The sequence below is a fragment of the Heteronotia binoei genome, chromosome 1 (genome assembly GCF_032191835.1).
Source record: "Heteronotia binoei isolate CCM8104 ecotype False Entrance Well chromosome 1, APGP_CSIRO_Hbin_v1, whole genome shotgun sequence".
In the NCBI taxonomy this organism is placed as follows: Eukaryota; Metazoa; Chordata; class Lepidosauria; order Squamata; family Gekkonidae; genus Heteronotia; species Heteronotia binoei.
This window is the reverse complement of record NC_083223.1, coordinates 197,877,420-197,903,698: the sequence shown is the minus strand read 5'-3', so window position 1 is coordinate 197,903,698 and position 26,279 is coordinate 197,877,420. Positions and strand designations below refer to the sequence as shown.

General features: G+C 45.3%; 1 protein-coding gene across 1 annotated transcript in view; it reads left to right on the top strand.

Annotated features, from left to right (window-relative positions):
- Positions 1–841: 841 nt before the first annotated feature.
- LOC132576592 (uncharacterized protein K02A2.6-like) overlaps positions 842–26,279 on the top strand; it is a gene marked incomplete at its 5' end in the record, with an annotated part of 82,076 nt that continues 56,638 nt past the window's right edge. The window contains 3 exons of the mRNA XM_060245969.1: positions 842–2,020; positions 2,105–2,911; positions 3,536–3,661. Coding sequence (XP_060101952.1) covers positions 842–2,020; positions 2,105–2,911; positions 3,536–3,661 — 2,112 coding nt within the window. The remainder of the gene's footprint in view (positions 2,021–2,104; positions 2,912–3,535; positions 3,662–26,279) is intronic.

Genomic DNA, 26,279 nt, shown 5'->3' with positions numbered 1-26,279 from the left:
CGAGAGATGGGAGACCTACACCGAAAGGGTCGAGTGCTACCTGCGGGCGAACCTGATCGACGATGACGAGAGAAAGAGAGACGTCCTGCTGAGCGTCTGTGGCGAAGAGACCTTCGAGATCGCACGAGGTCTCTCCGCTCCAGCTAAGCTGACGGAGAGGACCTACCGGGATGTCGTGAGGCTCCTCACGGGCCACTTTTCACCCCAACCGTCCATCGTCGCCCGCCGATTCCTCTTCCACAAGAGGGACCAAAAGTCGGGGGAGACAGCGGCGGTCTACCTGGCGGCCCTTCGGCAGATCGCCGGAAATTGCAACTTTGACAAAAGGGACGAAGCCCTGCGGGACCGTTTCGTCTGGGGCCTCCGCGACGAGCGATTGCAGCAGAAGCTCTTCGCGAAGGAGGAGCTAACGCTACAACAAGCCTTCAACGAGGCAACGGCCTTCGAGAGGGCCACCAAGGCGTTCGGCCAGCCACGAGGTGAAGCAGTCCACCAAGGGGAAACGGAGCCAGAAGACCGAACAGAGGGAGAAGCGTTTCAACTCCGGCGGCCCCAAAGAACGGACACAAGGGCCCCCACTAGACAGCGAGCGACGGAGAGGGCCACCGCCACCACCGGTCCCAGGTGCGCCAGCTGCGGCGACCCCCACGAGCGCCGTGACTGCCCGTACCGCAACCTGGACTGCCGCAGCTGCGGAAAGACGGGCCACATCGCTCGGGCTTGCCGGGCCAAGAACAGCCGCCGACAACCATCAGCGCATCGCGACTCCCTGGACACCCACACGACGGCATCCACCACTCTGCAGGTATTGAACTTGCCCCTATCGGCCCCAGACAAGGTCAAAATGTCGGTCCTAATCGAGGGCGCCCCCTGCACCATGGAAGTGGACTCGGGTTCCTCCATCTCCATCATTTCGGAGGAAACCCTCAAGAAACTATGCCCCCACCGCCGCCTTCAAACGAGGCCAGCGGACTTCGTACTGAGGGACTTTCAGAAGAACCCAGTACACATCGTGGGGTGGGCCCGGGTGCATGTGGAAAGAAGGGGTTTCAGAGGGCCCCTGGACATCCTAGTGGTCAAGCGCCAACTGACCACACTTCTAGGGTTGGCTTGGTTCAATCCCCTGGGGATCCAGCTGGTGGGGGTGGACCACTTGCAGGCAAGCAATTTCGACGGGGTCTGCCGAGAGTTCCCCGAGGTCTTTGATGGGTCTTTGGGGAGCTATAAGGGTCCGCCCATCACCCTACCGATTGACCCAATGGTCAGGCCCATAAGGCTTAAAGCGAGGCGCGTCCCGTTCGCCCTTAAGCCGAAAATAGAGGCAGAACTGGACCGCCTAACGGCCCAGGGCGTCCTAGAACCGGTAACATACGCGGAATGGGAAACCCCCATAGTAACGCCCGTCAAACCCAATGGGGAGGTGAGGATCTGCGCTGACTACAAGTGCACGATCAATAAGGCGCTACAAGACAACCCCTACCCAGTCCCGGTGGTCAGCCACGTCCTAGCAGCGCTAGCCGGGGTGAAGGTTTTTGGGAAGCTGGACTTAGCACAAGCATACCAGCAACTGCCGGTCGACGCTAAGACAGCGGAGGCGCAGACGATCGTGACCCACAGGGGCGCGTTCAGGGTTAAACGGCTGCAGTTCGGGGTCAGTGTGGCTCCGGGGATATTCCAGAGCATAATGGACTCTCTCCTGAAAGGGATCCCCGGAGTTCAACCCTTCTTTGACGACGTTTTAATCGCCGCCCCCAATGAAGGAGAGTTCTGCTGCCGCCTGCGCGAGGTCCTCAGGCGGTTCCAAGCGGCGGGGCTGAGAGTCAAAAAGGAGAAATGTTTGTTAGGGGTCCCGCGAGTGGAGTTCCTGGGGTTCGCCGTGGACGCGGCGGGGATACACCCGACGGCGGACAAGACCAGGGCCATAGTCCAGGCTCCTGCGCCCAAATGCAAGGCAGAACTACAGAGTTTTTTAGGATTGTTGAACTTTTATCACACGTTCCTACCGCACAAAGCCGCCGTAGCGGAACCGTTGCACCGTTTGCTGGATAAACAGGCCCCGTGGGTCTGGGGCCAACGCCAAGCCGCGGCGTTCCAAGCAGTGAAGGACCTCTTGGTCTCTAACGCGGTACTTCACCACTACGACGAAAACCTACCCCTGATCCTAGCTTGCGACGCCTCCCCCTACGGAGTAGGAGCGGTTTTGGGGCACCAACTCCCGGACGGGAGGGAAGTGCCAGTCGCGTACTATTCACGGACTCTATCTCCAGCGGAGCGGAACTACGCTCAAATTGACAAGGAGGCCTTGGCGATCGTGGCGGGGGTGCACAAGTTCAACGACTACCTCTACGGTAGGCGTTTCACCATCGCCACGGACCACAAGCCGCTCCTGGGCCTCCTAGCTCCAGACCGTCAGACCCCCCAAATCCTATCCCAGAGGGTCCTGAGGTGGAACCAGTTCCTGAACTCCTACACGTATGAACTGGTCCACCGCCCGGGTAAAGCCATGGGACACGCCGATGCCCTCAGCCGCCTGCCGCTCCCCATGACAGAACCGGATCCCGCCCCTGCACATGGGGTAATGCTCATTGAATCGCTCCCCGAGCGCCCCCTGCACGCGGCGGAGGTGGCTCGGGCAACAGGGAGGGACCGCATCCTGGCACGGGTCAGGGACTGGGTGGGGAGGGGGTGGCCATCAGGCAAAGTCGAAGACGCGTTCAGGCCATTCACGTCCAGGAAGGACGAGCTATCAACCCACAAGGGGTGTGTGCTTTGGGGCAGCCGGGTGGTGGTTCCCCCCCCCTTGCGCAAGCAGGTGCTGGAAGACCTCCACGAGACCCACCCGGGCATCGTGAGGATGAAAGCCCTGGCCCGTAGTTATGTGTGGTGGCCGGGCATGGATGAGGAGATAGAGGGGTGGGTGAGGAGGTGCCAACCCTGCCAAGAATCCCGGCCCGATCCCCCATCAGCCCCGGTCCACAGATGGGAGTCTAACAGGCGACCATGGTCCCGCCTCCACTTAGATTTTGCAGGCCCGTATCAGGGCCAAATCTTTTTTATACTTGTGGACGCCTACACAAAATGGCTGGAGGTGATTCCAGTAGCCTCGACCTCCACAGCAGCAGCCGTCCGGGCACTCAGGAGGGTCCTATGCACGCACGGGATCCCAGACACCCTGGTGACGGATAACGGTACTGCATTCACCTCCCGGGAATTCCGGGAGTTCACGGAGAGGTACCTCATACGACACATAAGATCCGCACCCTTCCATCCGGCCACCAACGGCCAGGCAGAGCGGATGGTGCGGACCACCAAGGAAGCACTGGGGAGAATAGTACAAGGGGATTGGGACCACCGCCTCTCAGCCTTCCTGTTCCACAACAGGATCACCCCAAACCCTATAACGGGATCCAGCCCCGCAGAACTGCTTATGGGGAGGAAACTGACAACACGCCTAGACAGGCTGCACCCCGACCGGGCCCCCGAGGTCCGCGGGTCCCCAGAGGTCCGGGAGGCGGTGCGGGGGTTCTTTCCGGGTGACCCGGTATACGCGAAGAACTTCGCAAGCGGTCCCGAGTGGGTCGCGGGGAGAGTCCTTAGGGTGACAGGTTCCAGGTCATACGAGGTGACCACCGAGGGGGGCCAGGTACTAAGGCGGCACATAGATCAGCTGCGCCGCCGCACCCTACCCGAAGAAACAGAGGAGGTAGGGAATAGGGAACCGCGGGCAACCGAAGGTCCGGAAGGGCGCTCGCCAATACAGGAACTACCCACTTATGACGCCCCCAGAGACACCGAACCAGAGCCGGAGCCTGAAACAGACCCCAACATCCCGCAGCCAGAAGCAGCATCGCCCACAACGGAACCAGCCTCCGCACCAAGAGCGACCCCGAGGAGATCGACACGGGAACGGAGAGCACCGGAGTACCTCCGGGACTATGTGGTTTAAACTAAGGGGGGAGGAGTGTTGAGTATCGGACTCTGCACCCGCGCCGCGCAAGCCGGGACGTCCTCGGGTTACCTGGCGCAGCGCGGGAAAAGTCACCGCCAATCAAGACCAAGCGCGGGAAGTTCAACTGGCCAGGATTGGGCTGGCCAGCAGGGGGGTTGATCCGGGGTGCATGTATATATTAGCGGACCCGGCCGCGTGTTCCCCAGTTCTGTAATGTACCAGCGATTAAAGACCAATGCCTTTACCACGTCTCGTCTCCCAGTACATTACAGGGTTAGAGGATGTGACTCTGTTCAAGATCATGGTGTTGGAACATGCCCTAGAATCTTATATTCAAATAGCAAAGTGAGATATCTTTAGATACTTAAATCAGGTGACTGGAGCTGTGAATGCGCAAGACAGATCTTTTCACAAACCTGAAATGGGCTCTAAGTTTGCAGAAAAATGTGAAATATATTTTTTTTAAAAAAATTCACTGGGCAGCTTTAAAAAATCCAAAAACCATAAAAGGAGCATCTGTAACTTCCAGACTGCCTTGCGCCAAGGACCTGCCACTTTTTTCTATGTTAAACACCTCATTGAAGATTTATCAGCACACTGGTGAAAAAAGGACTTGGTGTGGTATAGTGGCTACGAATGTATGGAGGAGACATGGTACAGATTCCAGTCCTTCTGCTGCACAGTTCACTAGAAACCATTTTTCTGCCCAGCCTGCTTCAGAGGACTGCTGAGAGGCTGCTATGAACTCCACCGAAAAGGGTGGAATGTAATAATACCTTTTCCAGATCTTTCTGTATGCAAAGTGTGGCTGGTGTCCTCCCATCCTCCCTCTTGCTTTTGTTAAGGACCAACCTAGCCATGATTCTGTCACTTGACATTTGCCCCCAAGTTTTTCAGTCTTAACAAAGACAGTCACAAAGGTTGCAATCTAAAGCAAAAGACTGTTTAAAAAAGGTGATTTTTCTGTTTAAAAATTAACATGCCCAAGCTGCTTCTCTTCACATGAATGTAAAAATCAAGACCTGGCCATAAATCACAATGGAGATGTTCTCCCCAAAATGGATTCTTCCATATCCCAATAATGAAACCATTCATATCGTAAAGAATTGCTGCAGATTTGTGAAAGACCTTTTCTTTAACGGGCCACAGGATATCAAATGTTTATAATTTTATTTGGCTTTGCTGCAGTGTAGGCTATTTTGTTTCTACACACTGAAGGTAAATATTATCTGAGTCATGGTCTCCTCAATGGTTGTTAATAAATTTAATTCATAATAAGCCTCCCCAACAGTCATCTCAGAGGATCAAATAATTTTCAACATTATCTCTCCTCTGCAGCATTTTAATCTTTTTTTTAATGCATATTTGCAATGCAAATAGCAATGTTGTTCATGGACATACTTAATGAGCCAATGGCATTGGTTAGTGAGAAAAATGCTGACAGATTTGTCTCTGCCATGCTCTATAATCAATACTTAATTGCTTCCAACTGCTCTGCTGACAGAAATCTCAGTTAAAATAACAAGCAAAATTATGAATCATGGTAAATCATCCCATCATTAATAGGGAAGGAGGGAAGAACGATAATGCAATGAAGGCAGAATGTATTCTTTTATCCAGATAATCAGTTCAGAAGTACCTGGTAAGACTTGTGTGGCACCCTTTTCCACTCACACAGGGTGCCTACCACCCTCTACACCTCTCAGGCTCAAGCTTACAAGGCCTGCTGTTACACATTGCTACTCTTCTTGTCTTTTTTAGATAGATAGATGATAGATAGATAGATAGATAGATAGATAGATAGATAGATAGATAGATAGATAGATAGATAGATAGATAGATAGATAGATAGATAGATAGATAGATAGATAGATAGAAAGAACCATTTTACACCTCAAGTCCTCTCTCTCATTCACAGAGACATTAGCGGACCGGGTAGCCCAGCCCCATTGAATAACAGCCCCTCACTCAAACACTTCACTGAGTGATTCAGGTTGGGGGTCAGGTACACTGTTCCATTCACATGTTGTCACCATTTGTTCATATCCTAAAACATATACAGAGCACTATCTTCACTGGTGGTGTGTGGTGGATGTGTTTGTTTCCCTGAGACACACAGGCCAGACTTTTAAACAAAAAAGGAGTTAACTTTTTTGTATGGTTTAAACAAAAACACTGAAGAAAGTAAGGTAGCTGTTACAACTTCTCCTCTCCAGTTGAACATTTCAACTATTTCCCTATTCCAGCAATTGGGACCCTTTGTTACAAAATGACTCTTTTCAGCCAGCTCTATGCAACTCTTCTCCATAGTTTCATTCAAGCAAACATACTATTCTCTCTCTCAGCTCCCTAGCTGCCAGCTCCCAACTGTTCTCTTAACAGCTGTTTTCAAACTTCAGCTCACCAACATTCTGTCAGCTCACATTGGTCACTCTCCCAACCTGTGCATCACAACTTGGTATCACCATCTCTTCCTCCTGCATCTACAAATGGACACTTTAATTCAAAGCAAAACTTAGTATGATCCTGAGATATGGGGTGGGGGGTATATTGACATGACTGGAAGTTAGATAGCATGTTAAGGTTTATTCTGTCTGGGTATGTCCACACTGGAGCTTACTGTATCCAGGCCCAACACTTTACTGTTAAACTAGAAGTTTGTCAATTGCACATATTTCTGCTCACTTATCAAATACCCAACCAGATATAAAATACCACCTTTCCCTTCAAGCAGGGCTCATCTTTTCCCCTTTGTTCCTCCAAGAAGAATGTAAACTGCCCAATTTTCTAGATTCTACTCTTACTTATCATGTAGCAAGGGATCCTATAGGCAGACTTGTAAACTGTGGAGGGCACAAACTAGCAAAATTGGGCACTTCATTGTTGCTTCAGAGAAGGACTTTGGAAACAAAATCACAAAGACCTAGATTGCCTGAGGACCGGGTAAGGCAGAGGATAGTAAGGCATACCTGTTCTAAGCAAGCATCTTGCAGATGTTCTTCTGAATGTGATGGGAGCCCAAATGTGGTATGAGGGGATACAGAGGGATATTTTTCTAGTGACTGATACTTCACAGAAACCTGGCCTTAGCTCACATATCTGCCATAGCAAGAAATATTTTTAATCTTTCTCTTTTATTCAATATAAATTTACAGGTGAAAGTAAGAGAAATAAAAATTCCAACCATGTTAGGAAAATTCAGACTATGAAAAGGCATATTTTCCCCTACATTATGAAACTTTAGGAAGTCAACTGTTCCTCATTCTCCATTGTTTGCACTGACTTCCATTTTGCATTGCAAGTGAACTTCAGTATGTAACTTTGACTGATTTGGCATCTGGTTACCTTTAGAATAGGAGCCCCATGGTGCAAAGTGTTAAGCTACAGTACTGCAGTCCAAGCTCTGCTCATGACCTGAGTTTGACCCTGGTGGAATCTGGGTTCAGGTAGCCGACTCAATGTTGACTCAGCCTTCCAACCTTCCAAGGTCAGTAAAATGAATACCCAGCTTGCTGGAGGAAATGTGTAGATGACTGGGGAAGGCAATGGCAAGCCCCCCCCCCCCCATAAAAGTCTGCCAAGAAAGCATCCTGATGTGTCCTCACCCCATGGGTCATTAACAACCCAGTGCTTGCACATGGGACTACCTTTACTTTTAGAAAGTGCCAGTTACAACAGTAACATGTTCAGAAAATACAAAAGACAACTAAAGATAAATGTCTTAACAGTCCAAAGGTTTTGCCTTCAGGAATCCAACACTTTAGACCAGGGGTGTCAAACATGAGGCCCAGGGGCTGAATCAGGCCCCTGGAGGGCTCTTATCAGGCCCTCAAGCAACTAGCTGTTGTCTGCTTCCTTCTCCCTCTGTCTTGCTTCTTTCTGCATAACAGTTTGCTTTGCCAGGCTTGCTCAATCACACAGGAGCTACTGAGCCAAGTCTCTCTTCCTTCTATTGTCTGAGGTTCCTCCCCCTCCTGTCCCCCTGGGGAATGAAGGAAAGAGTCAGAGCTTCCTTTGCCCAGTTCCCTGGATCCCATGGGAGAGATACAAACAAAGCACCTTTAAGACCAGCACAGTGCTGGATTAAGCCCTGTGGAGACTCCTAGGCAGTCAAAATCTCACTCGCAAATTATCTCAGAGTCAGAGCCCCACCACCACCACCCGTGGCCCCCACTGCACCCTCAGCCTGCAGGCACCTTCTCAAAAGCCCCTTTGACAAAGCTGCAGGGGAAAGGCAGAGAGAGGCAAACTTGGTGACAACACCAGTAGCAGCCACACCAGGCAAGTCGGGCAAAGAGTGTCTCAGTTGCTGGCTGCGCGTGCAGGCTGGGAGGGCTGCAAGCAGGGGGGAAATGGGGTGGAGCCAACTCAGGGTCCCTAAAGGTGTGGGGGCCCATAGGCCAGTGCCTACGTGGCCTAATTGTTAATCCGGCCCTGGACCAACAAGTGCTAATATTTTAAGCATGTTTTATTTTAAGGGTTTTTTTTAAAAAAAATTCTTTAATTGTGTTTGTCTGTGATCTTTATAAAGTTTATATCTTTGCTAACTAATCTTAAATAGGTGCACATATGGCACGACTCAAGAAGGTCTCATTACAAATGAATTTGACACCCCTGCCTTAGACTTTGATGAGAAAGGCCCCATCTTGTGCAGAATGTTTGTCTGCTTTTTACCTTCAGAATCCTGGTTTCATGACATTCAGGAAAGGGGGTAAAGGATCAACCTTTTATTTTGTTTTTTGTTTTTGTTTTTTGAGCTATGGTGGAAAGTCCCTCAAGTTGTGGCCAACTTATGACAGTCCCATAGGGTTTTCAAGGCAAGAGATATTCAGTTTACCATTGCCTACCTATGTGTAGTGACCTGCACTTCCTTGATGGTCTCCTGTCCAATACCAATAATCAGGGCTAACCCTTGCTTAGATTCCAAGATCTGATGAGATTTGGCTAGCCTGGGTTATCCAAGTCAGTCTTGTGATAATTCTCTAATATTCCTTTTTAAAATTATACACACACACACACACTCACTCAAAGGCCCTTGAGCATTTTCTTTAATCTTCTAATATTAATTAAGATGCCACAAGGAACAGAATATATTTCTCTGTGAGAATCTGTTAATGAAGTTTAACAGATGCTAAACAAATATTACAGCCAAAAGCGAAACAGATATGAAAGACATGTCAAGGGTGAAATCAAATTTGGTGCAAATGACTAAAACAAGACAGTTACCCTTGTGCCCGGTCATTTTTCTCTATTTTACACTGTCTTCATAAATGGAGGATAATTATTACCTGCCACAGTCTCTGAAATCAAATGCTTGCTTTTCCTGGAAAATAACTTTAAGATTAATAATCAAGTCACTTTGCTGCTAATTCAAGAACATAGGGGTGGATTTGTGACTGGTTTCTCAAGGGGCGCCTAGCAGTGTCACTCTAAGCAGTTACACCCTTCATAGCTCTGTTAAGATTTCATTGAAAATGTATTTTATCCCTCTCCTTTTAGTGATTCTAAAAGTTGAAAAAAAAGTGCTTGGTCATTGAAGCAAGTTTCATTGAAACTGAAAACCTTATTCAGCATGTATTTGAGAACGTCTTTTTAATTCCTTAAAACATAAAGGGCCTGATCCAGTCACTTTTTCTATCCTTATCCCCTCATGTACACAATGGGTTGGATCCTATGACCCATGAATGGACTCTTCTGCATACAGACTTGCCAACATGAAGTTTGCTTTTTACACACAAAAGCTTACACTGATGGTCTAAAAGGTGCTACTGGACTCCAACTTCATTCTGTTGCTTCAGACCAACACAGCTGCTCACCTGGATCTACCTCCCCCTTTGGAAGTTGTCCTGTGAGTGGACAGCTGCACCAGCTGAACTGCTGCATATGCCTCATGGCATGCACAAGGGACTACTTGGATTGGATCCAAACTGTTCCATAATATTAAATGGAAAATTCATCACATTTGCAAAGCAATGCTATACCATATTACATCAGTCTAAGTCCATTGATTTCAATGAGTTTAGACTGGAATACTTCTGCATAGGATTGCACTGTTATTTGCAAACAGAAAGGCATGAGTTCCATTAATTACATATGAACTAAGAAGCAATTTTTCATGTGATGTAATTATTTTTGTCCTCCCCCAAACGGATACACTGTATAATGTGCAAGGAGAAAGAGGGCACTGATCAGAAATACCATCTGATGACTGTTTCAGGAGCAGTAAGCTCAGCATCTTCAGGCAACACTGGTCATTGCTGAATCAAACAATAAGCATTTTGTCTGTCCGAAAACCATTTTTTCTATCCCTTATCAAGACCCATATCAGCCCCCTCCCAAGTCACCCAATCCATTTGGATAAGCTCCTGGCTACAAAGTTGAAAGTTAGACTGATTTTTTTTTTGATTTTTTTTTTTAATTTTGCCGCAAATAATTCTGTCTAAAATCTCTTACTCAATGGGAAAGAAAGTTACTTGAATTCTGTTGCTAAGCCAAACAACATCAACAATTTTTTTCTTTCATTTATCAGCCAGTATCACCATATAGAAAAAACATATCAAAGTGTATCAAAAAACCAACAGCATTTGAAACTGTCCTGGTATTTATTATTACTGTTGATTTACTAGGCCACCCATTCCCTACAAGCAGGGCTCAAGGCAGCTTACATCAGGAGCAATGTTCCCTCTAAGGTCTGCAGTCTTGTGAGCAGAAATTTTTTCCTGTGAGCCCAAAACGGTGCTAGCTTTAAAACTGTGAGCAGAAGGCTCTAGAGCAGGGGTGTCAAACATGTGGCCTGAGGAACAAATCAGGCCCCCAAAAGGCTCCAATCATGCCTTCGAGCAACTGGCTGTCATCTGCTTCCTTCTCCCTCTCTTTTGCTTCCTTCTACATGACAACTTGTTTTGCAAGGCTTGCTCAATCGCACAGGAGCTACAGAACAAAACCACTATTTTGTCCATTGGATGAAGCTCCTTCCTTGGCGGGGAGGAAGAGCTTGCTTTGCCAGGCTCCCTCAATCACACAGCAGAGTTGCTGAGCCAAGCCTCTCTTCCTTCTATTGTCTGAGGTTCCTCCCCCTTCTGGTCCCCTGTGGAAGGAAGGAAAGAGCCAGAGCTTCCTTTGCTCAGTTCCCTGGATCCCTTGGCAGAAATACAAAGAAAGCACCTTTAAGGCCAACAAGTGCTAATGTTTTAAGCATGTTTTATTTTTAAGTTTTCTTAAAATATATTTGTCTTTGTCCTTTATAAAGTTTATATTTCTGCTACCTAATCTTAAATAGGCACATGGCCTGGCCAAATATGGTCCGACCCGACAAGGTCTCATTCATGTCAGATCCAGCCCTCATAACAAAAGAGTTTGACACCCCTGGTCTAGAGAATTATAGCATCATCAGAATACCTCTTTCAAAGCAAGTAGCCAGTAGCACCCTGAGGACTAACAAAACTTGTAGCAGGGTATGAGCTTTCGTGAGTCACTGCTCACTTCTGAGAAGATTAGAAGGCTTCTGAAGAAGTGAGAAGCGACTGAGGAAAGCCCCACCTCCAAGCTATATCCCCTAGGTTCATCCCCAACGCCCCAAACGCACACACACACACACATCCCCTACACCCCAAAACACACACATTCGCTGCACACAAAGCTCCTTCACTCAAAACACACACAGAGACCCTACACTCAAAACACACACACTGACACACAGCCCCTACACACACTCAGCTCCTTCCTAAACTTAAAATACACACACACACACAGCCCCTACAACACACACATAGCCCCTACACCCAAAACACAAACACACGCATGCACAGTGCCCCTATACCCAAAACACACACACACAGCCCCTACACCCCAAACATACACATAGCACCCCTACAGCCAAAACACACATACAGCCCCTACACCCAAAACACAGATACACACAAAGGTGAAGCTCCCTCCCCCCCCCCGGCCTGGTTGGAACCCTCTCACCCCCCTCCCCCTCTCTCCCCCCCCCTCCCCACCAGACTGAGTGAGGTGGTTCCAAAGATATGTAGGTCCCTGACTGCTAATGCCCTTAAAGGTCAAAACCAAGACCTTGAACCAGATCCAGTGCTCATGTAGCACTGGTTGAATGTGTGCTGTCTGAGGGGTCCCCATGAGGACCCATGCAATTGCGTTCTGGATCAGTTGGAGCTTCCTTGTCAGGCACAAGGGTAGGCTGGTGTAGAGCAAATAACAGTAGTCTCACCTGGAGATGACCGTTGCATGGATTACTGTGGCTAGGTCAGGGCGAGACAGGTAGGGAGCCAGATGCCTAACTTGGCATGCCTGGGAAAATGCCAGCTTGGGGAAATACCAGCATCATGACCTGGGCCTTCACAGACAAGGTGGCATCCAATATCACACGTAGAGTCATGACAGTCAGAGTTGGTAATACGGACACCCTGTCAAGAGCCGGGAGTTGACTACCCAACTACAGCTCCCCACCCCCACCCCCATCCCCCAAGCTAGAGAACCTCCATCTTGCCCAGATTCAGTTTCAGCTGGCTCTGCTTTAACCACTCAGCCACAACCTCCAGACCCTCGGCTAGATTAACGGAAGCAGTGTCACCCATCAATAGAAACAGCTGGGTGTCATCAATATGGGGTGTCAACATATTGATGACACCCCAGCCCTAAGCTCTGAGCTAGCTGGGCGAGGGGGCATATGTAGATATTAAATAACATCAGGAAGAGAAGTGCCCCCTGGGGAACCCTGCATTCAAGTGAGTACCTTTCATTTCTTTTTGCTGTTTTCTATCAGACTTCTTTGTGACCTTTTATAATTTGTTTAGCATTGTTCTGAGGAGGTAGTTCTTTTTCCAGAATTCAGCTTAGTAGTAACCATTTATTCCTCTTATTACCATTTAGATTTCTCTTGCCATTCTCTTTGAAAAGAAATCAGTGTACCCTTTTAGAACTTCAGCCCTGGAGGTTGTTTTGTGTTACATACCAGAGTGATGCTCTAGCAGGAGGATGGGAAGGTTTGGGAAGATATTGGGTGCTTTCACACACATTAAATAATGTCTCAGAGCATCTGCAGAGTGACATTCTGAAATTCTGCAGACCTCTCTTTCTCTTCCTCCTCTGTTTGAATTTCTCTTTTGATCAAAATGGAGTTGAGTTCAAACAGACTTCAAATTCCTAAAAAGAGGGAAATAAATGGATTTTTGGATTTATGGGAGAAAATGAATAAAGATCAACTAAGAGGCTTTAAAAAATAAAGCTAGTTCCTTATATGCAACATTGGCCTTACAACTGTAGTTATAATGCAAGAATGGGAACTGCATGCCCAGCCTCTATTGTATGGCTAACACAGACCAGATCAGGAAATAATAGAACAAAATAATAATAAATAATAAATTGGGATATGAATCCCCCACTGCAAAGCATTGGTGAGGATGCTCCTCTGCATTATGACACAAAAATGCCTATGCATCTCCAAATCAGGACATTTTGTAGGGTCCTTCCCACTGGGATATGTACAATGTCTCTTTCGGCTTCAGTGTCTCTGATCTGGGGTCACAACTAGTGGATACTTCCAAAATTCCTCATATCTGAACTTCATCCCAGATATGGAGGTTCAAAATTATGTGTTTCCAAATGAGCACCAATGCATTAATGACACACTGTTTTCCCTGGGAGGGCATTTGGGCCCAGCAGTAAAACATGGCCCTTTTCTGCTAAGCTTGGAGATTTGGTGGTGGCGTCTGAGGGATATAATGCCACAGACTCTACCCTTCAAAGCATCCATTTTTCTCCAGGGGAACTGATATTTGCAGTGTAGAGATGAGTTGAAATTTCAGGAGATCTCCAGGCCTCACCTGGAGGTTGGAAACTTTAGATAGGTTTGTATGGGAGTAGGTGGTCAAGACAGGCTTACCAACTCAAACTTGGAAAATTCCCTGAGGTTTTGGGAGGTGTCTAGGGAACTGATCTCTGATATCTATGGGTCCAGAGGAGGGCAACGAAGATGGTGAGGGGTCTGGATACCAAGTCCTATGAAGAAAGGTTGAAGGAGCTGGGCATGTTTAGCCTGGAGAGGAGGCGGCTAAGAGGTGATATGATCACCATCTTCAAGTACTTGAAGGGCTGTCATATAGAGGATGTGTGAGCGAGAACCCCCTATTTTTGTCAAATATACGGACATCGTGATCACTGGTTTGGTTGCCAGGGTGCCTGGAGTTTCAACTTGCACACATCTGCATTAAGACTTGAGTTTTGGCCTGCCATTTCTTAACAGACTTAAGTGAATACTGAAGGCCTCATCTTTACAGCAGCACTCTCTATTTCTGAATGAGTGCTGACCAGAAGTAAAGCAATCTCCCAGCGTCTCCGTGCATGCACAATCTCGGCCCTTGCAGTGGAAGAAGTTGGAACAGGCGTCCTCAGGAAGTGGTGGGCTCTCCTTCCTTGGAGGTTTTTAAACAGAGGCTAGATGGCCATCTGACAGCAATGAAGATCCTGTGAATTTAGGGGGAGGTATTTGTGAGTTTCCTGCATTGTGCAGGGGGTTGGACTAGATGATCCTGGAGGTCCCTTTCAACTCTATGATTCTATGATCTGTAGTTCAGTTGTGATTCTGAGAGAACTCTGGGCCTCACCTGGAGGTTGATAACCCTATATGCAACACTGTATAGGGCTTTAATGATCAGTGCCAGCATCTTGAATAGGATCTGGAAGCTAACTGGAAGCTAGTGATGGAGCAAGATTAGAGTGATATGGCCCATACAGAAGAAGAAAAAGGAGATATTGTATACCCCACTCTTCACTCAGAATCTCAATCTCAGAGCAGTTTACAATCTCCTTTACCTTCCTCCCTGACAACAGACATCCTGTGAGGTAGGTGTGGCTGAGAGAGCTCTCACAGAAGCTCTTTCAAGGACAGCTTTGCAAGGGCTATGGGTGACCCAAGGCCATTCCAGCAGCTGCAAGTGTTGGAGTGGGGAATCAAACCCAGTTGTCCCAGATAAGATTCAGTGCACTTAACCGCTACACTAAGCTGGCTCTCGACCACAGCCAGAGCTTTATTTTAAACATACACCAAGCCTCTTATTTCTCTGTAACACAGAGGAGCATAGTTTGCAGCAGACAGCATAAAAAACAAAAAAGAGAGGAAAAGTTGGTTTTGGCAACTTTCAATACCTCTGCTTTGCTCCACAGTAGATATACCACTATGATCACCCCCTTTTCAGACACCTCCAGTAGAGCCTATTTAGACTCTGATTCTTGACTCAGGTGATCTGATAATCTCCCAGTCCACAGAACCTGTAATCTGAGGCAGGACTCCCTGAATACCTGCCTCAGAAGGAGAACAACTCAGAAGGGCAGCTCTCAGACCTCTTGGGAATGAACCACACCACTCATATCCATTCAAATGGTTTCCAACAGAAAGGGCACAGCCTGATGCCCTAACACATGTCACAGTGTGAGGCTTGAGGTTAGAGACTTCAAGTCAGCCCCTGCAACATTGTCCCAGTGGCCATCAAGTTCTGGAGGAGGTGGTGGAGGAGTTGGTTTTCATACCCTGCTTTTATCTCCCTTGAGGAATCTCAAAGCAGCTTACAATTGCCTTTCCCTTCCTCTCCCTTCAACAGGCATTTTGTGTGGTAGGTGGTGGTGCAGAGAGAGTTTGAAGAGAACTGTAACCAGCTCAAGGTTACGCAGCAGGCCTCATGTGGAGGAGAGGGGAATCAAACCTGGCTCTCCAGATTAGAGTCTGCCACTCTTAACCCCACACCATGATAGATCTCTTAATGATTCAGTTTAGTCTTGAGCTTTGAATATGTTAACTAGGTATTGAAGCACATTCAGGGGTCATTTTGTAGAAAAAGAGGTGCTGGCGCTCATTAACACAAATCATTTGCATGCCACACACCTCTGAGATCTCTGGAAAGTGTACTAAGTTATAGTAACACAACACCTACCTTAAAATACTTCTTGAATCAAAATAAAATCATACTAAAACCTTATTCCCATCATACTATTTACTTTTCCCTATGTGGCCACAGTGGCATGATGAAAATTTCCATCTGTCTGCTTTATTTGTTTTGGTTATTTTTTCCAATTTTTTGTTGGGGGGGGGGGATATTGGAAAGTTTGTCAAATCTTAAGAGTTCAACAAAATTCTCACAGGGGTTTGAACAATGGAGCCCAGAAGCAAGTATTTGGAGAAAGGGATAAGAAAGAAAGAGCACAATAAAATATAGAAGTTCCGGAGCTCCGCTCCTGTGAGCTCCTGCCCAAAATGAGGCCTCATTCATCCAACTCCTTTTTGTATCTGACTGGATCCTTGCTTTGCAGCTCTTCCTTTTTTTCTGGGATGTGTACAGACTGATGGACTGTATGAATCTGTCTGCCACAAATTATTGTCCCACTCACAGTGACAGTTCAGATCATCTCACACAAATCTTCATGGGTATACTATGTTCATGGAAAGCTAATGCAACAGTTAGTTTTCAGGGGAGGGGATCCATGCTGGAGGAAATTAAAATATTTTAAAACAGGCCAGTGCTATCCAGTCAGGAAGGTGAATGGGCACCAGTGTGCTGTTCTAGCTCCCATCACTGGGACAAGCAGGGAGGAAAACCCTGCAACTCCCCCATGTACTCCTGTGCTAGCGCACAGACACCAGCTCTGGAAACAACAAACAGGAAAGGCAGCCATTGGTTGAACTTTATATTTTAAGATGGCAGTTCAGAGCTCTATACAAGTTGTGAGGTTGACACAGATTGCTCAGGGGTTCTCTTAAAAGAGACATTCATTTCTGGACCTTATTTCTTTCTGTTTACAAAAAGAGAAGAAGCTGACTTTTTTGGAAAAACCTTTTGACTCCATATGGTTTTAGAGCTTTATTTCTGTTCCACTTGAAAAGGATATCTGTGAAATATTCCTGCAGAGAGAAATTAAGGATTTAATGGCTCCTAACCTATTGCACTGATATGGATTTTACAAACGCTCATACACACAAAGAGCCAGACTCGATTGCTGAGAGATGCAAAGGTTGGGTTATTTTCCTTTTTCTCATGAACTTCATTTCAAGAAGGAAGAAAAGTTATTTACATAAAATTGATTCTGTCCTTGACTCTTCATTCATCATGTTGATTAAAAAGACAGGAACCTAAACACTATCATAAAATTTGTGCTAGGGATTCCACTTTTCCCTTCGGTAACTTCAGTGAGGGTCTTCCTTTGCCCCAAACTGTCTCTTTCCTCCTGGTATAGTCTTACAGAACTATTATCCCAAAAAGTTCCACTATACATACTTACTGGAAAATGAAGAGAAGATGGCTATGGCATTTGGGGTGGAAAGTAAGCCAGGAATTTAGGTGCATGGGTTATGCAAACCATTTGTTTTAATACACCTATTTACTCCCATGACATTTCAGACTTATATGAAATATTCAGCAATCTACAAGCAAGCAATTGCATGACGTGCATTGTCCCTCCAATCGATATTGACAGTTTAACTATATACTTCCAGTCTGGTGTAACCCTGATAGAACCAACTGCTATCCATTCCAAAAATGGAAATTCCCCTCATGATCAATTAAATATGTCTTGGTCATACTACCAGGTCTAAGCCTAGATGAGAAAAGAGTACTTGGGCTCCACTTATGAATGCTTCATTGTCATACCATAGTTCAGAGTTTGATAGCTTCTTTTTCTGCTTTTGGCCAAGGTTAGCACTATGAACTGTTTTATGACAAGTCAGATTATTGGTGCGTTCACACTACACTAAATAATGCATTTTACATCCAGATTTTTGCTATTCTTACACAGTAAAAATCCGGATGTAAAACATATCGGATGAATCAAAACCTTTAATGTTCTTATCCCTCCAAGAAAGTTCTGCCCTTGGCTCTTAATTCATCACATGGATTTAAAAAGATATGATCATAAAAACCATGATCAAATGTTTGTTAGTCAGGTACACAGTTCTCAAATCCTGGTCTCCCTAGTCCAACACTTAACAGCTACAACATTCTCGGGGGGGGGGGGGCAGTTTGATGCTTTTCATTACCCTTTTTGCTCTCCATGGAGGTGCGTCCTTTCATCCATTTTCCACCCTCCCTTATGAAAGTGTGTAAAATCATTCACAAGATAAAAGAGATACCCATAAGAAAAAAGAGATTTACTTGCTGCCCAAAATAAATGGATTACTATTCCTTCATCCTAATCCAGTTGAGCATATGGATCTCGTTCAGTAAAACAGTGATATTGTTCTTAACAAAATCATATTTCATTATTGTTTTGTCACCAATTTTCTCACTGTGTTTTACTATTGGAGACAGGAATTAAAACACATTTGCTAGAAAATAGATAGCTTATTATTGCAAATGTTATTAGATAGAAACTGCCTCTCAGTACTTTTTGTTGCAATATGTTAGTGTTGGTATGATTAATTGCTATTGAATTGTATAAATAACTCAGATGTCACACAAAGATAAAGCATGTTTGGCTGAAAGTGGAAAAACAAATCAAATATCTTCTACTTGATACAGTTTTCAAGTCATTAATAATCTGCTTGCATTCACTGTTCATGCAGACAAATGGAAGACAGCAAACAAACTCATCAGATTCTAGATATTATTCATTTGCCTTGGTGGAATTATTCAGTAAGTATGGTCTATTTCCAAGTGGAGCACTGGCAGTGGGTCTTAGCTTGAGCTTGTATGCATCAGCTCCTGACTCTATGTTCAGTGTTAGAACTCAGTCCTGGAGCACATGAAAAAAAGAACAAAACTGGTAGCCATCTTAGGTTTAGCCTAGTAGAGCAGAAGCATGAAGTAGTGTTTATTAGAAGATAGAACCAAAGGTACAGATGCACCAAGTGCTACCACTGAAATGAATATTGACATATGGTCAGCATTACAATGTTGCCTCTTGAATGTGGACTTTTACATTTGAAAATAATGTGGAATTTTCAGTGTGAAACTTTATATCAAAATTTGAACTATGAGTACATTCTGCCTCTTGCATCTCTTGAGTACTTTGATTTGGGTAAGTATTCAAACTGAAGTGCCATAAACTGTCACCTGTAAAATACATCAGCTACTAAATTCATCACACCTTATTTAACACTGTCCTGTATTAAATGCCATTATATGGCTGCAAGCAAATGCAGCCAAATATGCTGTCCAATCCTGAGAATCAGAGTATGGTACCACACTGTTTAGTTTGGCAGATGAAGATTGAAGAGACTCAGGTGTAAGTTCCTGCTCAATTATGAAGCTCACCAAGGATCCTGGGACAGGCATTCTCACCCAGGTGAACCAATCTCACAGGGTTGTTATGAGGATATAATAGAGACAAAACGATGGTTTAATACAGGAGAGGATAAGCTTCACCCACTTCCCCGTCTTTTTCCCATATGCTTAACTGCTGTTGACAGTTTTTTCCAGACAGACTCTGGGATCAGAAGTGAGCTAGGCTGGAGAGAAAAGTGTTGTTGGTGACAGAACTTGGAGAAAAAACAGAGGGGAGGGGTCTATACAGTTTATGACACAGGTTCCCTAGAACAGACTTCAATAGGTATTCAAGCTACCCCGTGGAATGTAACAAAATTTAACTTTTCAAAGTTAAAACGGGGGGGGGGGGGAACCTTGCAGTCATATGTAGGCAGTATTTTGAGTGGGAAAGAAACATAAAATGAAGATGGGACAGATGTGAAAGAAAGAAAGAGGAAGCACATAACAGTTGTGCTTCCTGTTCCCCTTTCTGCCTTGCAACTCTATGGTTTTTTAGGATTTAAGGAAGGGCTGTTGTTTAACAGGAAGTCCCAGGTTCAATCGCCAGCATCTCTTTAAAAGAATTCTGCAGAAGGTGATGTGAAAAATCTTGATCTGAGACCCTGGAGAGCCACTGTACTTACACATACTATCCTTGATAGACCATTGGTCTAACTGCCCCTTTGCCCTTTCACAGCAAGTTACAATGACCCCTTTTCATTCATCACACTCTTGGTGCTTTGACCATGCATACAGAACAAATAGTCTACATACAGCCCTCCCAATACCAAATCAATCTGCTTCCTGATATGTACATACCAAGGCTGAAAAATCCCTTTCAGAGGAATGACAATCACATGTATTGGGAGTAGAATTACCAGCCAGCAGTCATCTTGGGAGCAGGGACATGGTGGGGACAACACAACAGCTTTATATCATTTTTGAGAAAACCTGGGAAAGGCCATAGGCATTCCAGTGACTCCTACTGAGGTATGGCATAACTTTTGAGTTTCTCCTGGAAGTGATGTAATGTCATTGTGCTAATGGAAGTTTTTAACTTTATTTTTCTCCCACTAGCAGCCAGACTGGCAGAAGATGAGGACAGAAGATCACCTGTCCCAGTAAGTAACCTGCAACCCTAATTAGAAGGATTGTGTCAAAACCTACGAAAACACATGCAGTACATTTATATATGTAGTCAAACATAACAAGGACGGAAAGGGCTTCTGTGTAGAACATACACTTGATTTTCTTTATATCTGTGTTGTTGAGTAGCTCTTATGCTACATGCAAGACAAATACAGATGAATATGTGATATGAATACCACATTTATACAGCTATTGGTCCTTAATTTCAATTGACAAGTGAATGTATGTTGGCTTTCCCCCACAAACATAGATACACATAAGAGAAGCCATGTTGGATCAGGCCAATTGCCCATCCAGTCCATCTCTCTGTGTCACAGAGTGGCCAAATATATATATATATATATATATATATATATATATATATATATATATATATATAAAATATATTTATATTTATTTATATAATAAAATATATATTTATATATAAAAAATAATATATTTTTATAAATATACATATATACACACACTGTGCCTAATAGCCACTGATGGACCTCTGCTCCATATTTTTATCTAACCCCCTCTTGAAGCTGGCTATGCTTGTAGCCGCCACCACTTCCTGTGGCGTGAATTCCACATGTTAACTACCCTTTCGGTGAAGAAGTACTTCCTTCTATCCATTTTAACCTGACTGCTGAAGCAATTTCATTGAATGCCCACGAGTTCTTGTATTGTGAGAAAGGGAGAAAAGTACTTCTTTCTCTACTTCCTCCATCCCATGCATTATCTTGTAAACCTCTATCATGCCACCCCACAGTCGACGTTTCTCCAAGCTAAAGAGCCCCAAGCGTTTCAACCTTTCTTCATAGGGAAAGTGTTCCGACCCTTTAATCATTCTAGTTGCCCTTTTCTGGACTTTTTCCAATGCTATAATATCCTTTTTGAGGTGCAGTGACCAGAATTGCACACAGTATTCCAAATGAGACCACACCATCGATTTATACAAGGGCATTATGATACTGGCTGATTTGTTTTCAATTCCCTTCCTAATAATTCCCAGCATGGCATTGGGCTTTTTTATTGCAATCGCACACTGTCTTGACATTTTCAGTGAGTTATCTACCACGACCCCAAGATCTCTCTCTTGGTCAGTCTCTGCCAGTTCACATCCCATCAACTTGTATTTGTAGCTGGGATTCTTGGCCCCAATGTGCATTACTTTGCACTGGGCCACATTGAACCTCATCTGCCACATTGATGCTCACTCACCCAGCCTCAACAGATCCCTTTGGAGTGCCTCACAATCCTCTCTGGTTCTCACCACCCTGAACAATTGCACCATCTGCAAACTTGGCCACTTCACTGCTTACTCCCAACTCCAAATCATTTATGAACAAGTTAAAGAGCATGGGACCCAGTACTGAGCCCTGCGGCACCCAACTGCTTACTGTCCTCCACTGAGAAGACTGCCCATTTATACTCACTCTCTGCTTCCTATTAATTAGCCAGTTTTTGATCCACAAGAGGACCTGTCCTTTTACTCCATGACTCTCGAGCTTTCTAAGGAGCCTTTTATCAAAAACTTTCTGGAAGTCAAAGTAAACAACAACTATTGGGTCTCTTTTGTCCACATGTTTGTTCACCCCCTCAAAGAACTATAACAGGTTAGTGAGGCAAGATCTTCCCTTGCAGAACCCATGCTGAGTCTTCCTCAATAACCCGTGTTCATCAATGTGCCTACTCATTCTGTCCTTGATAATGGTTTCTACCAACTTTCCTGGTATTGAAGTCAGACTGATTGGCCTGTAATTACCCGTATCTCCTCTGGAACCCTTTTTAAATATGGGGGTGACATATGCTACCTTCCAGTCCTCAGGAATGGAGGCAGATTTCAATGAAAGATTACATATATTTGTCAGAAGATCCACAAGTTCAACTTTGAGTTCTTTCAGAACTCTTGGATGTATGCCATCCGGACCTGGTGACTAATTCGTCTATCAGTTGTAGGACCTCCTCTCTTGTCACCTCAATCTGACTCAGGTCTTTCAACACCACTTCCAAAATTAGTGGTTCTGGAGCACGCAAACACTTCTCGTCTTCCACAGTGAAGACAGAGGCAAAAAATGCATTCAGCTTCTCTTTCCCTATCCTCCTTCAGTAATCCTTTTACCCTTTGGTCATCCAAGGGCCCCACTGCCTCCCTGGCTGGTTTCCTGCTTCTAATATATTTGAAGAAATTTTTTATTGTTGGTCTTTATGTTTTTTGCAATATGCTCCTCATAGTCCCTTTTTGCCTGCCTGATCACAGTCTTGCATTTGATTTGCCACAGCCTGTGTTCCCTTTTATTAATCTCACTTGGATGAGCTTTCCACCGCTTAAAGTAGGCCTTCTTACCTTTTACAGCTTCCATTACTTTGTTTGTTAACCATGCAGGCCTTTTCTTATACCTGTTTGTGCCTTTCCTAACTTGTGGTATACATTTTATCTGAGCTTCTAGGATTGTAGTTTTAAATAGCCTCCAAGGTTCCCCAAGGGTTTTGACTGTATTTACCTTTCCTTTCAGTTTCCTCTTCACATGCCTCCTCATCTCAGAGAATTTACCCCTTTTAAAGTTAAATGTGGTTGTGCTTGTCTTTTGGGGCAACTCTCTATTTATACAAATGGTGAAATCAATAACGTTATGGTCACTGCTCCCAAGCGGTGCGATCACTTTTACATCTCTCACCAAGTCTTGGGCATTACTTAGGACCAAATCCAGGATCGCCCCACCCCTGGTAGGTTCTGTGACCATCTGCTCCATAGCACAGTCATTGAGAGCATCTAGAAACTCAATCTCTTTCTCTCGACCAGAACACATATTGACCCAATCAATCTGCTGGTAGTTAAAATCACCTATTACAACACAGTTTTTACATTTAGCCACTATCTTTAATCCTTCCATCATATTATAATCGTCCTCTATCTTTTGATTTGGTTGGCGATAACAAACTCCCATAGTTAAATTTCCTTTTGGGCCCTCTATTTCAACCCAAAGCATTTCTAGAAGGGAATCTAATTCTCTGACCTCAGTCTTACTGGATCGTATCCCCTCTCTGACATACAGAGCCACCCCACCTCCAACTCTTCCCTCCCTATCCTTCCGATATAACTTATATCCAGGAATCACCGTGTCCCACTGATTCTCCTCATTCCACCAAGTTTCTGAAATTCCCACAATGTCTATGTTTTCTCCCAACACTAAACATTCCAACTCACCAATTTTACTTCAAACACTTCTAGCATTTGTATACAAACATCTATAATTTCCCAGGCAAGCCAGGCCCGCAACCTTCCTTTTGCCACCTCTAGACTTTGGCAGACAGTCCATACTGTTTGTCACCATCTCAGAGGACAACTCTGATCCATTACCTGGTAGAAAAGTAACAGCTAACCCTTCAGCTCTTTGAGATGAGTCCTCCCGAACCAGAGACTTTTCATCTCCTGTCGACTTTCCCCCAAGATTTAGTTTAAAAACTGCTCTGCCACCTTTTTGATTTTAAGCACCAGCAGCCTGGTTCCATCTGGGGACAAGTGGAGACCGTCTCTTTTGTACAACTCCCGCTTGTTCCAGAAGGCATCCCAGTGTCTAACAAACTTAAACCCTTCCTCCTTACACCATCGTCTCATCTACACATTGGTCGTTTTCGCACTCACCTTAATCAGCAGCGACGACCCTCTTCACCGCGCAGGATCTGCGTGGATTTCGCACTAATTTCACCCCAGAACCACTAATTTTGGAAGGGGTGTTGAAAGACCTGAGTCAGATTGAGGTGACAAAAGAGGAGGTCCTACAACTGATAGACAAATTAAAAACTAATAAGTCACCGGGTCCGGATGGCATACATCCGAGAGTTCTGAAAGAACTCAAAGTTGAACTTGTGGATCTTCTAACAAAAATCTGTAATCTTTCATTGAAATCTGCCTCCGTTCCTGAGGACTGGAAGGTAGCAAATGTCACCCCCATCTTTAAAAAGGGTTCCAGAGGAGATCCGGGAAATTACAGGCCAGTCAGTCTGACTTCAATACCGGGAAAGTTGGTAGAAACCATTATCAAGGACAGAATGAGTAGGCACATTGATGAACACGGGTTATTGAGGAAGACTCAGCATGGGTTCTGCAAGGGAAGATCTTGCCTCACTAACCTGTTACATTTCTTTGAGGGGGTGAACAAACATGTGGACAAAGGAGACCCGATAGATGTTGTTTACCTTGACTTCCAGAAAGCTTTTGATAAAGTTCCTCATCAAAGGCTCCTTAGAAAGCTTGAGAGTCATGGAGTAAAAGGACAGGTCCTCTTGTGGATCAAAAACTGGCTGAGTAATAGGAAGCAGAGAGTGAGTATGAATGGGCAGTCTTCGCAGTGGAGGACGGTAAGCAGTGGGGTGCCGCAGGGCTCGGTACTGGGTCCCATGCTCTTTAACTTGTTCATAAATGATTTAAAGTTGGGAGTGAGCAGTGAAGAGGCCAAGTTTGCGGATGACACTAAATTGTTCAGGGTGGTGAGAACCAGAGAGGATTGTGAGGCACTCCAAAGGGATCTGTTGAGGCTGGGTGAGTGGGCGTCAACGTGGCAGATGCGGTTCAATGTGGCCAAGTGCAAAGTAATGCACATTGGGACCAAGAATCCCAGCTACAAATACAAGTTGATGGGATGTGAACTGGCAGAGACTGACCAAGAGAGAGATTTTGGGGTTGTGGTAGATAACTCACTGAAAATGTCAAGACAGTGTGCGTTTGCAATAAAAAAGGCCAACGCCATGCTGGGAATTATTAGGAAGGGAATTGAAAACAAATCAGCCAGTATCATAATGCCCCTGTATAAATCGATGGTGCGGTCTCATTTGGAGTACTGTGTGCAGTTCTGGTCGCTGCACCTCAAAAAGGATATTATAGCATTGGAGAAAGTCCAGAGAAGGGCAACTAGAATGATTAAATGTCAAGACAGTGTGCGTTTGCAATAAAAAAGGCCAACGCCATGCTGGGAATTATTAGGAAGGGAATTGAAAACAAATCAGCCAGTATCATAATGCCCCTGTATAAATCGATGGTGCGGTCTCATTTGGAGTACTGTGTGCAGTTCTGGTCGCTGCACCTCAAAAAGGATATTATAGCATTGGAGAAAGTCCAGAGAAGGGCAACTAGAATGATTAAAGGGCTGGAGCACTTTCCCTATGAAGAAAGGTTGAAACGCTTGGGACTCTTTAGCTTGGAGAAACGTCGACTGCGGGGTGACATGATAGAGGTTTACAAGATAATGCATGGGATGGAGAAAGTAGAGAAAGAAGTACTTTTCTCCCTTTCTCACAATACAAGAACTCGTGGGCATTCGATGAAATTGCTGAGCAGACAGGTTAAAACGGATAAAAGGAAGTACTTCTTCACCCAAAGGGTGATTAACATGTGGAATTCACTGCCACAGGAGGTGGTGGCGGCCACAAGTATAGCCACCTTCAAGAAGGGTTTAGATAAAAATATGGAGCACAGGTCCATCAGTGGCTATTATCCACAGTGTATGTGTGTATATAAAATTTTTTGCCACTGTGTGACACAGAGTGTTGGACTTGATGGGCCGTTGGCCTGATCCAACATGGCTTCTCTTATGTTCTTATGTTCTTAATTGCCGTGGAGCACCCAGAATAGCTGGAAAGTCCCAGCGCTTTTGCGGCGCAAACGGAAACCGCCAAAACCCAGTTTCTGTTTGCGCCGCAAAAGCGTCGGGACTTTCCGGCTCTTCTGGGTGCTCCGCGGCAATTAGTGCGAAATCTGCGCAGATCCTGCGCGGTGAAGAGGGTCGTCGCTGCTGATTAAGGTGAGTGCGAAAACGACCATTGAGACTTCAAATTTGTGCCTGTCTCTCCTGCCCTGCACGTGGAATAGATAGCACTTCTGAGAAGGCTACCTTGGAGGTCCTGGCCTTAAGTCTCCTGCCTAGCAGCCTAATTTTTTCCTCCAGGAC